The sequence below is a fragment of the Pituophis catenifer genome, unplaced genomic scaffold (genome assembly GCF_029215685.1).
Source record: "Pituophis catenifer annectens isolate HBS135680 unplaced genomic scaffold, rPitCat1.0.hap2 SCAF_3, whole genome shotgun sequence".
NCBI lineage: Eukaryota > Metazoa > Chordata > Lepidosauria > Squamata > Colubridae > Pituophis > Pituophis catenifer.
In genome coordinates, this window is record NW_027256883.1 from 128,971,449 (window position 1) to 128,982,474 (window position 11,026).

The 11,026-nt window shown below is 36.6% G+C and overlaps 2 protein-coding genes across 2 annotated transcripts in view; both read left to right on the forward strand.

Annotated features, from left to right (window-relative positions):
• The window catches only part of CDC14A (cell division cycle 14A), a 65,040-nt gene extending 60,020 nt beyond the window's left edge, over window positions 1–5,020 (forward strand). The window contains exon 16 of the mRNA XM_070939348.1: window positions 2,181–5,020. Within this exon, the coding sequence (XP_070795449.1) occupies window positions 2,181–2,210 (30 nt within the window). The 3' untranslated portion in view covers window positions 2,211–5,020. The remainder of the gene's footprint in view (window positions 1–2,180) is intronic.
• Window positions 5,021–8,248: 3,228 nt separating this feature from the next.
• Window positions 8,249–9,301, forward strand: GPR88 (G protein-coupled receptor 88). The gene has a single exon (XM_070939349.1). It carries the CDS (start codon window positions 8,249–8,251, stop codon window positions 9,299–9,301), a length of 1,053 nt encoding a protein of 350 aa, XP_070795450.1.
• The last annotated feature ends 1,725 nt before the right edge of the window (window positions 9,302–11,026 follow it).

Consider the following 11,026-nt stretch of genomic DNA (forward strand, 5'->3'; position numbering starts at 1 on the left):
GTCTGAAGAAGATAAGGACAGCCTTTTATATTTCCTAATGGAACAAGATAGAACAGAACATTTAATCATAGGAGAACAAGATAGAACAAAACATTCTATCTTAGACAATGAATGATGCAATAAAATTGATATTTAAAGTACTCCTCAGTTGCTCAGTATACATAAATGTACATATTTACATGTAGTATGGTGCTGTTTTCTCAGGTTATAATCCTGAAAATAGGTACCTTTCCTCATAACTTCTAAACTTCTCATAACTTCTAAACTTCATAACTTCTAAACTCACTCACAAAAAGTTATCCATAAAATTTCTATCTTGAAAATAAAATTAAAAAAAAGAATAGTAATATATGTGACATACTTAAAGAGAAAGCTTTAGCAGCCTCAGTGGAATAGAAAGTGGGGATTTGAATAATAGATGTAGATAATAAGTATGTGATAATTGGCATTTCTTTTCACATGGATGAAAAAACCCAGAAAAAATAGACTGGAAATCCTGCCAGGAAGCATATTCCCTATTATCTATGCTCTTTTCTGATTTTTAAAATCTCTGCTGTTCCTGTATAAAATAGGTAGACATATTGTGTTCACACAAGGATGTTTCCTAATGTTGCTGAATATACAGGACATGCATTTTAAAACCAGCCCTATGAGCTTGATTGTACCGGATTTATTTCTCAAAATTTAATTCAAAAATTTACTTCTGACTAATGAGTGTGTCTTCTCAGCTTAAATAATTAGGCAACACTGATGAAATATACTTGAGTATTCACAACTGAAATTTTACTTCATTGAGCTAATTCTGTTATACAACTGTACTAATTTGCGTGCTATTTTTTGCATATGTGCTGGCTTTGTAAGATCACCTAGTTTTGCTGGCTGGGGAATTCTGGGAGTTGAAGTCCTTCAGGCTTAAAGTTGCCAAGGTTGGAGACCCCTGATCTAGGCAATCTAGTGAAATCTATTATTTGCTGGTATATGAGGGGAGGAGTTTCTTCCAGCTTCTTTAACTGGAAGTAAGTCCAGTTGTCTTTACTGGAAGTTATTATCAGGTAGATGTCTTGAAAAATACGGAAATCAGATAGATTCCATGTCACACTACTATTAGAGAGACAAAAGTAAGATGAAATTTACTTTCTCTTTGTAGACAAAGTATCAGCAGTTGAACCAACCAATATCTATTACAGATATCAGCAGAAAGAAGCACAAATTATTAGAAATTAGATTTCATGGCAAGCTTTAAATCTACTAATTTTCTGCCTGTCCCTCTTATTGTTGCTTACATTAACTATATATTCATTTTTATTTCTCCCTCCTCTTTCTTCTCTCATTAATTATTAAAATGTATTCCTGCTTGATCCCTATTTGAACAAAATGAAACTGAATGTGTTCCTTATTGAAGCTGAAATGAATGTAATTAAGATACAATAAGCAGATTTTCTGTACAGAAGTGAATTTTAGAGGTAATTATGACTGTGCCCTTTGTTTTAAAGCATTTGAAAGGAAAGGCATCTAGAATGTTCTTAATTAAGACAAAATATAGAGAACTATTGAATGTCCAGTTTCTGTGCAAGAATTATCTTATCGCCTTAAAAGAATAGTTTTTATAAGGTTACCCAAATGTTCTGTTCTTTTCCATATATTTTTATTTGAATTTTCATAACACAGAAAAAGAGCTTGTTATAATACTTCCCAATAGTTGTAGTTTGTTTTCTAAACCTGGAGGTAAAATGAACAGGAACTGTTAATTCTGTTAAGAAATAAATTTCTTAATGGAAAGATCATGAGCCAAGATGTCCTTCTCTTCAGCTTTTACTGTTGTTTCTGCTCTCTTAAGAGACGGTCACATCACTACTCCAGGCTTACCTCTAATAGGAAGGGGAAAAGGCCTTACAAAAGAATGGAACACAGAATAATGTAATATTGTAGCTACAGTTTTAAACTAAGGTTTGAGTTAGCTTCAGGTTAGCGTTTTACAGCTTTTGGGCCCTTCGTGTGTTTTTTTATGGTATAAGAGGAGTACATTTGGAAGATAAGTGTGTTAAATCCTCTAAAGCTGTTTTTTTTTTTTTTTTTTTGTGCAGCAAAGGTTTCATTTCTTTAAAAAAAATGTTCATATGGTTGAAATTGAAGTACTTCTAACTGCATCTTAATACCAGCTTTTGTTTTTACCTACACAGTCCCTTCAGTCTGAATATGTTCAGTACTAAAGCCTTACTGCTTCGGTGAAAGCTGGACATCTCTTAAAATTCATTTTTCTTCAAAGAGGAAGAATGTTGAAGGAGACACTTCACTGGAGAAATACTTCTTCACACATGATTAGAACCTAAACCCCAAATCTTTGCATAATCAGGGATTTCAGTAGTGACTACTACAAATGTGTCGTAATTGAACTTCTGAATATTACAATTTTGTGTACAGATCAAGATTTTAATATTGAGAATACTTGTAATGAATTGTAGCAATAGTTTATGATTCTGGGTTCAGTATTATAATGTATATGTATCGAATAAAATGTGTCATGTGTCCACCTGTACACAAAAACATGTATATTGTATAAAAATATAGTATATTTTGATTTAGAATTCAGGGTGGATTTTTTTTACCAAAAAAATGTGTATTTTTCAAATATTGTTTTATACTTCAAACGTAAGCCAAGATCCAGAAAAACACGTCCATCTGCAGACATACTGGTGGGGGAACATGGCTGCTAGTAGTACAACCTCGTGAGTTATGACTCCAGAAACCCCAAGGACTGCTCAATTATGTCTGCAGATTTGGAAACAAAATTGAACATCTCTTGATCTTGGCCATACTGATCCTGCTACTTGTTGTCTTTATTGTATCTGTCTATCATTGTTGCTTTCGGTTTTTAGAATTTTACTAGTGGAAAAATTATATTTGTTGTACCATTTTTAATTTCAGATGCTGATGTTTGAAATGTTCATATTTTAAAGGTCCTAAGGAAGTCTGTGAAATAGACTTGCCCTAGCATCTTTAATTACAAAGAGAAACTAATTTTAATTAAGTCTGTATCTCTTAACAATTGTGCTCTATAATTTGTATGTCAAAGGGTTTCCTGTGTTTTCCTTTCTGTATAGCCTTGCCTACAAGTTGTATAATATTAGAACATGAGTAAAAAGGTTGTCATAGCAGGGAAGATCTAATATACTGATTGAATTTGTAAGACAACAATGTTATCTGATTTTCATTGGGTTATTCAATGAAATAAGACAGATGACATTTCTTTTTATTATAAACAGAGACCAAGAGACAGGAAGTCTTTTACTCACATTTTAATTACAGATTGCAAGAACGAATATAACTCTTATTTTCCACTATTTTTATACATTCAATCATACTATCCATATTATTATTCGCAAATACTGTGTAGCTAGTGGCTAATATAATCTTGAACATTTAGTTCCCAGTTCATCTGAAAGCAGAGGAGAGTGGACCATGAGCTGCAAATAGTCCCCGGTCCCATTTTTGTTCCCCAAGAACACCCCCACTTTGAGAGTAAAATGCCAATTTTCAACTACTTAATTTTTCTGGGCAGGGCTGTCAGTTTGAGAAATAAGGAACAGAACATGTCCTTCAAGCTTTTGTAAGGTGTAGCACTTCTGTCTTGTTCCTTAGTTTCCTTCTAAGGACAAAAGTGGATTTTATTAGTTCTAATGATCTTACCATGTCACTGGCTAAGTGACCTTGAGATCCTAAACAACAAAATATAATGAAAATTGAAGTAAAACCTCCTCTGCCTCTATTCACAATTATTTTTGAACCGGCTTTGTGTTGGGTCTGTAGTACTAATTTAGTGCCATGCTGGTTGCACTAATTGGTAACATTCACATACCATTTGTATTATGATCAAAAGAAAGCTCCCCTATTAATGGTTACCAAGGAAAGAATACTTTCTTTTAATGCATGTTATGCAACCATTTCAGTCTTTCCTTCCTTGCGCAAACAATAAAAACCACAGATCCTTGTGGTTAGTCAAAATGTTCTGATTTAATCTAAAAAACTAAATTATCATTCATTCCTTTAGAATAGCTTAGTATGATCAAATATAGTCTTAAGTTTATTATTATGGTCTGTTCTTAATCTGGCAATTTCGCCTTCCAAGTTGGAACAAAATGCACAATTCCAGTTAACTGGAAGTTTGCTAATTTGATGAATCATGTCAAGGGGGGGAGATCAAAGGTTGATAGATAATTTCATATCAATTAGCAAGGCTTGGGTATTTAAATAGGCGAGGGAAATAGTTCCAATTATGATGGCTACATTTTTGATGTTTTGTATTTGTTATCAGCTGCTTTAATTACTGAATGCAATATTTTATCAAATGTACATCAAATGTACTATATGTATGAGTGAGTAATAGGCAAAATCTAAGGTAATTTCTACCTCTAAAATTTGAGATGTATTTTGTTATTAGACTACTTATGAGACAGATGTATTATTTTTCCAATGTAGAAATATAAATGCTAATGAATGTCAAAATTATGCATAGGTTTATTCTTTATTTGAAACAGATATTATGAAATACAAAACTATTGTTAATACCAGCAATTTGTTGTCTCATTATTGACATGCTTGAACCATGACCCTTCTTGGCCTCTTCTGTAATATTTTGTAACTGAGCATTTCGAATATGTTTCCTTATAGAGAACAGCATTACAGTGGATAAGCAAAGCATACAAAGTGGTTCTTTCAATTGGAAGAAATGTTGAAAGGAATGCAGATTATAGAGGGAAATCAATTGTAATCTATATTTCAATATAAAATTTAGTTTCAAAAAAATTTAAATGATTTAATTGGTAAGCAATATTAACTATGCTTTCTTATTTCAGTGTGGTCATATTCTCTGAAGTGTGCTATTTGTATTTTATTTAAAGGATCCATTTTATATTTTCTCATGAAATGCAATTATTACCACTTTCTTATAAAACATTTGGAACTATTAATGTTTATTTTTATATCAGAGTAATAAAAATTTACTTCTTTTCTGTTCTTCAAATATGTTGTTGCCATTCTCTACACAGCAATTTGTAAATTGAGTTCCTATGAAATCATTTTTAAAAAATTGGGTAAAATTAAAGTGGCATTTAAAATCTTTATCTAATTATTTCTGTAAAGTTATGTCTATACTGCCATCCCAAATTAATAATTTGCTGTCTGCAATACTTAATACCTGGATTAAAAAAAAATAGTTCCTTTATTTCTGTCCTATGCTAGGATCAGTAATAGTGACAATGGAAATATTATTTATTAGTTTTATATACAATTTTTTGTTTAGGAACTCAAAGTGGCATGTGTTATTTCATATTTATGATTGTTTATTTAGTTTAGAAAGCTGTCCAACTTCCAGTGACTCTAGGCAATTTATGAATTATGCTATTAAGCAAAAATCAAGATATTAAAGCAAAAATCGAGAACAAGGGGGATAACCTCAAACTGACCAGAGGGAAGTGCAAAATAATGTTAGAAAGTATTCACAGAAAGAGTAGTGGAAACTTGGAACCAACTTCCAGTGGAGGTAGTGGATCAATCATCAGTAATTGCATGTAAACATACTTGGAATAAAAACATGTCCATCATCTGATGAAAATTAAAAATTTAAATCAAAATAAATAAAATAATACTTTAAAAGAAAATAATTAAAAAGAAAACAAAAAACAAACTCAAAAGGACAGACTTAATGGACCACTATGTTTCTATGTAGTTACAAAGGAAATAAATCATTAAACAAATTAAAAGTGAAAAGAACATGTAATGCCTGGACAAAATCACTCATTACATTACAAAAAATCATCAGGCATTCAACAACAACCTAACCCCAGGTCTAGGAGCAAAACCAACTTTTCAAAGACTTGAAGAATGTGAGTGTGCATATCTCCAGGGGGATGCTGTTCCAGAATTGCTGTTCCATGGGAGACCACATAGGAATATTGTACAGATAGTCCTTGCTTAATGATAATCGTGACCAGAAACTCTTGTCATTAAGCAATATGGTTATGTCAAAAAAAAAACCCACAACTGGTTAGCAATGGCAGGGAAAGTCACAAATCACAATCACATGACCATGGGGATGTTATAACAGCCATAAGTACAAGGGAGGAGTCCTAACTGGTTCAATGTCATAAGTTTGTATGATCACTGAATGGTCATTAAACAAAGACCACCTGTAGTCCAAGGTCTCTCCCATCTCTATTCCAGGCTACAGCCAAGGCAGCACCAAATTGCTCACCAGATCCTCAGGGAAATCCCAAGCTCCATCAAGAATCCAAATTTGTCTTTCAGTTGTCTGGGATGGACCAATCTAGCATGCCCTGCCTTCTCCAGAGGGTTGGTGACATCAGGTTGGAAGAGTTCTGTCCACAGGAATGGACTAATGGTAATAGTCTTCAATGACACATCATATCTGCTGTGTGGAAAAAAAATAGATTTAGAGTGCAACTCCTGGTATATGTCAAGCCTTTGATTATTTGGAACAGATGCATGATTGCCAGGGTGGCCATGAGCCCTAAACTGCTATGGACTCAACATTCCTTGGAGGCATTTTAAAATCCCTGAGAGCTACTATCCTCGTGGAGTCCACCACCAATCCAGTAATGGAATCCAGAAGTTCCATCAGGAAAGATGCTATGCAGCAGGGAGGGTAGTGCGATAGTAGCAGTTTCAACTGTTGTCCAAAACCTGAGTTCATCTAGAGAAGGTCTCATTTCCAGTTAGACCAGGGGTAAGGAGCTATCGCCCTTTTATGCCTTGTGGACTTCAACTCCCAGAATTCCTGAGCCAGCCATGGCTGGCTCAGGAATTCTGGGAGTTGAAGTCCACAGGTCATAAAGTGCCCTTAGTTCCCCACCTCTGAGTTAGACCCTTCACCCCTATCTAGTACTACTGTCAACCAGTTTTTCACTACAGTTACTTTCTTTCCTTGTATTTTTTTTTTCTTGAAAATGATGAAACAGGCTGCAGGAAAGTTTAGGACAGCTGCAAGTGGAAGATATATTGGTCCATCTCAGTTACTCGTTTCTGCATTTGTAGTTTCTGTTTGTTTCATTTCCAGAGAGGTTTCAAAATTGGGATCAAAATGGCAGGTATTTTTGTGCAAATTAATGCATTGCACAAAATTTCAAACATCGAACTTTGAACGGTTGTGTAACATATTAATTTTACAACTTTACCTAACATAGATGGGATTATATTAGAAAGCCAGCTCAGTAATATAACAGTTCTTGTTGCCAAGGAGCAGGAAGTATGTAATTAAGGGAGGGTTTGAATATTGCAATTAAGATAAAATTAGGTCATATATTTTGAAAATAGTAGAAGCATCAAAACTTTTCTCACCGTAACGCAAACCTGGAGTTGAGAAGAATATGTGTAAGCAGGAGTTTCTGTCCAGCTTGGGATGAACATCAGTGGTAAGAGAAGGCTAGAAGAGCAGGGAACAGAAGTACCATCTCAAACAAAAGGTGACTCAGGAACCACAGTGGGTGGAGGGACGGGAGAAATATCCATTTCTGCAATAGCTGCCTTTTCACAGCAAGTTGGGTTTTCTTCTCCCTCCCCTTCTCCCTCCTATAATCTCTGAATAATTCATAAAGATCAGATGCAGAAGCGTCACAGTATAGTGCTGATAGATACAGCAAGCATTTTGAGAAGCTCAAGAGAACGCGCCACATCTTCAGACGCACTGCTAAGACACTTCCTAGGATTTCTGGTATTCCTTTTCCTTCTTTGAGGAATGCTCCTCATTTTCCTGTCTTAGGATACTCATTGCTACCTTAGAATGAGAATCCTGGGCATTAGAAGGGGATCTATATGGTTGAATTACTTTTTGCTCTAGATTTTTTTTTAATGTTTTGCTTATTCACAACTGCCACGCTTCACACGCACCTTTCGGGATCTCATCGCAACTTCAAACAACATTGCATCTTTCTCACTTTATTTTCTGAATCCCATCTATGCTTTTTTAAAAAATTTTTGCTTATAGCGGACACTGAATCTGGAATGATCGGGGAGTTTTATGGATTTCTGTGGGATCCAGTTTGTCTGATTCTCTTAGATATTTTCTGCATTCTTGGGGATGCCTTCGACTTTTCCAACAATCTATCTTTGGCTGTCCGTTGTGTGTAGTCCTGTAGACGTGTCTTAATTTCTGAAAGGCTTTTATCACTTCTAGAACCAAGCAGGGAATATGTTTGTTTGGAGATTTGAGAAAGTTTAACTTGTGTGCAAGAAGATGGCCAACACTTCTTCCTTCTCTTCTTCCTGGAGCTCCAGACCCCTACAACTGTTCCTTTGTCGTGAAGACTCCCTAGGGACTAGGCTGCCTTTGTCTTTGCTTTATTTGTTGTTGGCTATCTCTGGAACTTTATCCAACTTCATGGTTATTTATATGGTCTTCACTTCCAGAAAGCTGCGTATCACCAGCAATGCTTTCATTGTGAATGGTTGTATTGCTGACCTCAGCGTGTGTGGTTTTTGGATGCCACAAGAAGCAATGCAGGGATTGCTGCCTTCTGGTTCTCCTACAGCTCATTCAGGAAGTTACCGCTTATTCCAGATTAGTCTTGTTGCTCTTGGGCTGTTTGTTTCATTACTTTCCCACCTCTTGGTGGCCCTCAACCGGTACGTGCTCATCACCAAACCACACATCGTATACCAGGCTGTTTATCAGAGGAAGCATACTACTTGGATGATATGTTTGACCTGGATATTTGCTCTTCTCCTTGCCTTGGTTCCACCAGGGCTGGAAACCTGGCAACCGATCCAGCAAGAGTCTAAAAATGCCACCAGTAACAACAGCTCTAACTATGCAAGTCTAGGGGTAGCCCTTGCTATTCTCAGCCAGACAGTTCTCCTGCTCCATTGCTACATGAGGATTGTGAAGCACGTTCAAGGCAGTGTCAAACGGGTCAGTGTCCTTGACTTCCATCTGCTGCAACAGCTGCCCTTTCTCCATACTACTGGCCAAGCTCCCCGTCGGTCCCAGCGCCATTTGAGCAGCATCTCTGTGTTGCTCCTGTGCCTAACATTCCTCCTGACAACCCAACCATTGGTGTGTGTAAGCCTCCTGGGTTTTTTCTTTCAGCCTGCCCCCCGTGGGCTGCAGTTATCCAGCTGGCTCCTTCTCTGTTCTCTTTCTGCCTTCAACCCACTACTCTATACTTGGAAGAACGAAGAATTTAGGCGTTGCCTACGCCTAATACTACGTGGAAGAGAAAGTACAACTGTAGCAGTAGCCACAGCAGAAGCCTCTACAAGTCTTCCAACAGTTTCTCCTCCAACCTGAGAGCCGTTACAAATTAGAAAGCCCAAGGAACTTAAAATTTCAGCGATTACCAAAGAAAACCTATAGCACACCTGAATGAAAGAGTGCTAGAAGGAAGTTGCAACTGGAAATGACTCACTGAAATGAAGTCTTCAACTCCTTAAGGAGAAGTTTTTTTTATTGCTCCTTTAGATAGGCTGGGTGGGGGGAAGCGTATATATTTGTAACAAAGTAAATTACTGTATGCAATTTTACAGGAGCTCGCTCATTGTACACAAGCTAAGACGAGCGTCTTGTACAACTCAAATTGCTTATAAATGTATTAACTATAAAGCAAGTATGGGGTTTTGGTTATATGTTTGTTTTGTGCATGTGTGTTTTGTTTTAGTAGCCGGAAAATATTTGCATTCCTTTTTTGGTTAACAATCCTCCAAAGTATTAAATTGTTGCCAGACGGGTACTTGAACACAAGCTTCCTTCTGTCCTGAAAATATGCATGATAAGAGTTGGATGGTGTAAAATCCTGGATATTTTCATGATTAATGGCAAAAGTAGTTTTGATTCTCAGCACAGTACCGATCCTTGTAATGAGTTAAAGCAGGGGTGAAATCTAAAATTTGTTATTACTGGTTCTGTGGGCGTGGCTTGGGGGGGTAATGTGACTGGGTGGGCAAAGCCAACTTTTTTTCTTTTTTTTACTTTTAAAAGCATTTTTTCTACAGCATCTTCAGCCGAAGAGGTTACAGAAAAAAATGCTTTCAGGAGCCTCTGCCGATCAGGCAACTCAGCTGGGATCACCAGAGGCTTTTAAAGGCATTTTTTTTTCCTACAACCTCTTCGGCCGAAGAGATTGTAGAAAAAATGCTTTTAAAAGCCTCTGATGATCCCAGCTGAGCCGCACGATCATCAGAGGCTTTTTTTTTTACTTTTAAAAGCATTTTTTCAGCTGAAGAGGTTGTAGAAAAAATGGTTTTAAAAGTAAAAAAACAGCTTCTGATGATCGCACGGCTCAGCTGGACATGGGGGCGGGGCACAGGGATTTTTGCTACCGGTTCTCCGAACCACCCACCGCCATCGCTACTGGATCGGGCGATCTGGTCCGAACCGGGAGCATTTCACCCCTGAGTTAAAGGATGAGTGTCAGAGAAAGCTGAGATGATAAATGTGGTATCATGCAGACTTGGGGAAGTGGCTGCCTTAATATTGCTGAGCTACATTTTTAGGTATCTCTCTTCATTGTCTGTGGTCACCTGACTGCTGGGAATAAGATTCAGGAAGTGATCGGAAGCTGTAGTCCAATATCACATGTGCGTCCCATAAGGCTATGCTTAAGATTGTCTGCATGGCTATGAGTGCTTGTATAAACAAGAAAAATACAAAGAATGAAGGAGAATAACTATAATTTAAGGAGTCATTGGGTTTGAGTCTATGAGCACACAGATATCTAAGGGAATCCTCAATCTAGAACTAAGAAGAAATTTCCTGACAATTAGAACAATTAATTAGTGGAACAACTTGCCTCCAGAAGCTGTGAATGCTCCAACACTGGAAGTTTTTAAGAAGAGATTGGACAATCATTTGTCTGAAATGGTATAGGGTTTCCTGTCTGAGCTAGAAGAAGCTAGAAGGTTGGACTAGAAGACCTCCAAGGTCCCTTCCAACTCAGTTATTCTATCTTCAAGAAGCTGTTTTGTAAGGTCTTCCCATTATTTTTCTCCCTCTTTTTATCTGTGCTTCTTTTGAAAC

What these genes read in the sequence shown, in the direction of transcription:
- GPR88 (XM_070939349.1), top strand. Translation starts at nt 8,249, where the DNA reads ATGGCCAACACTTCTTCCTTCTCTTCTTCCTGGAGCTCCAGACCCCTA.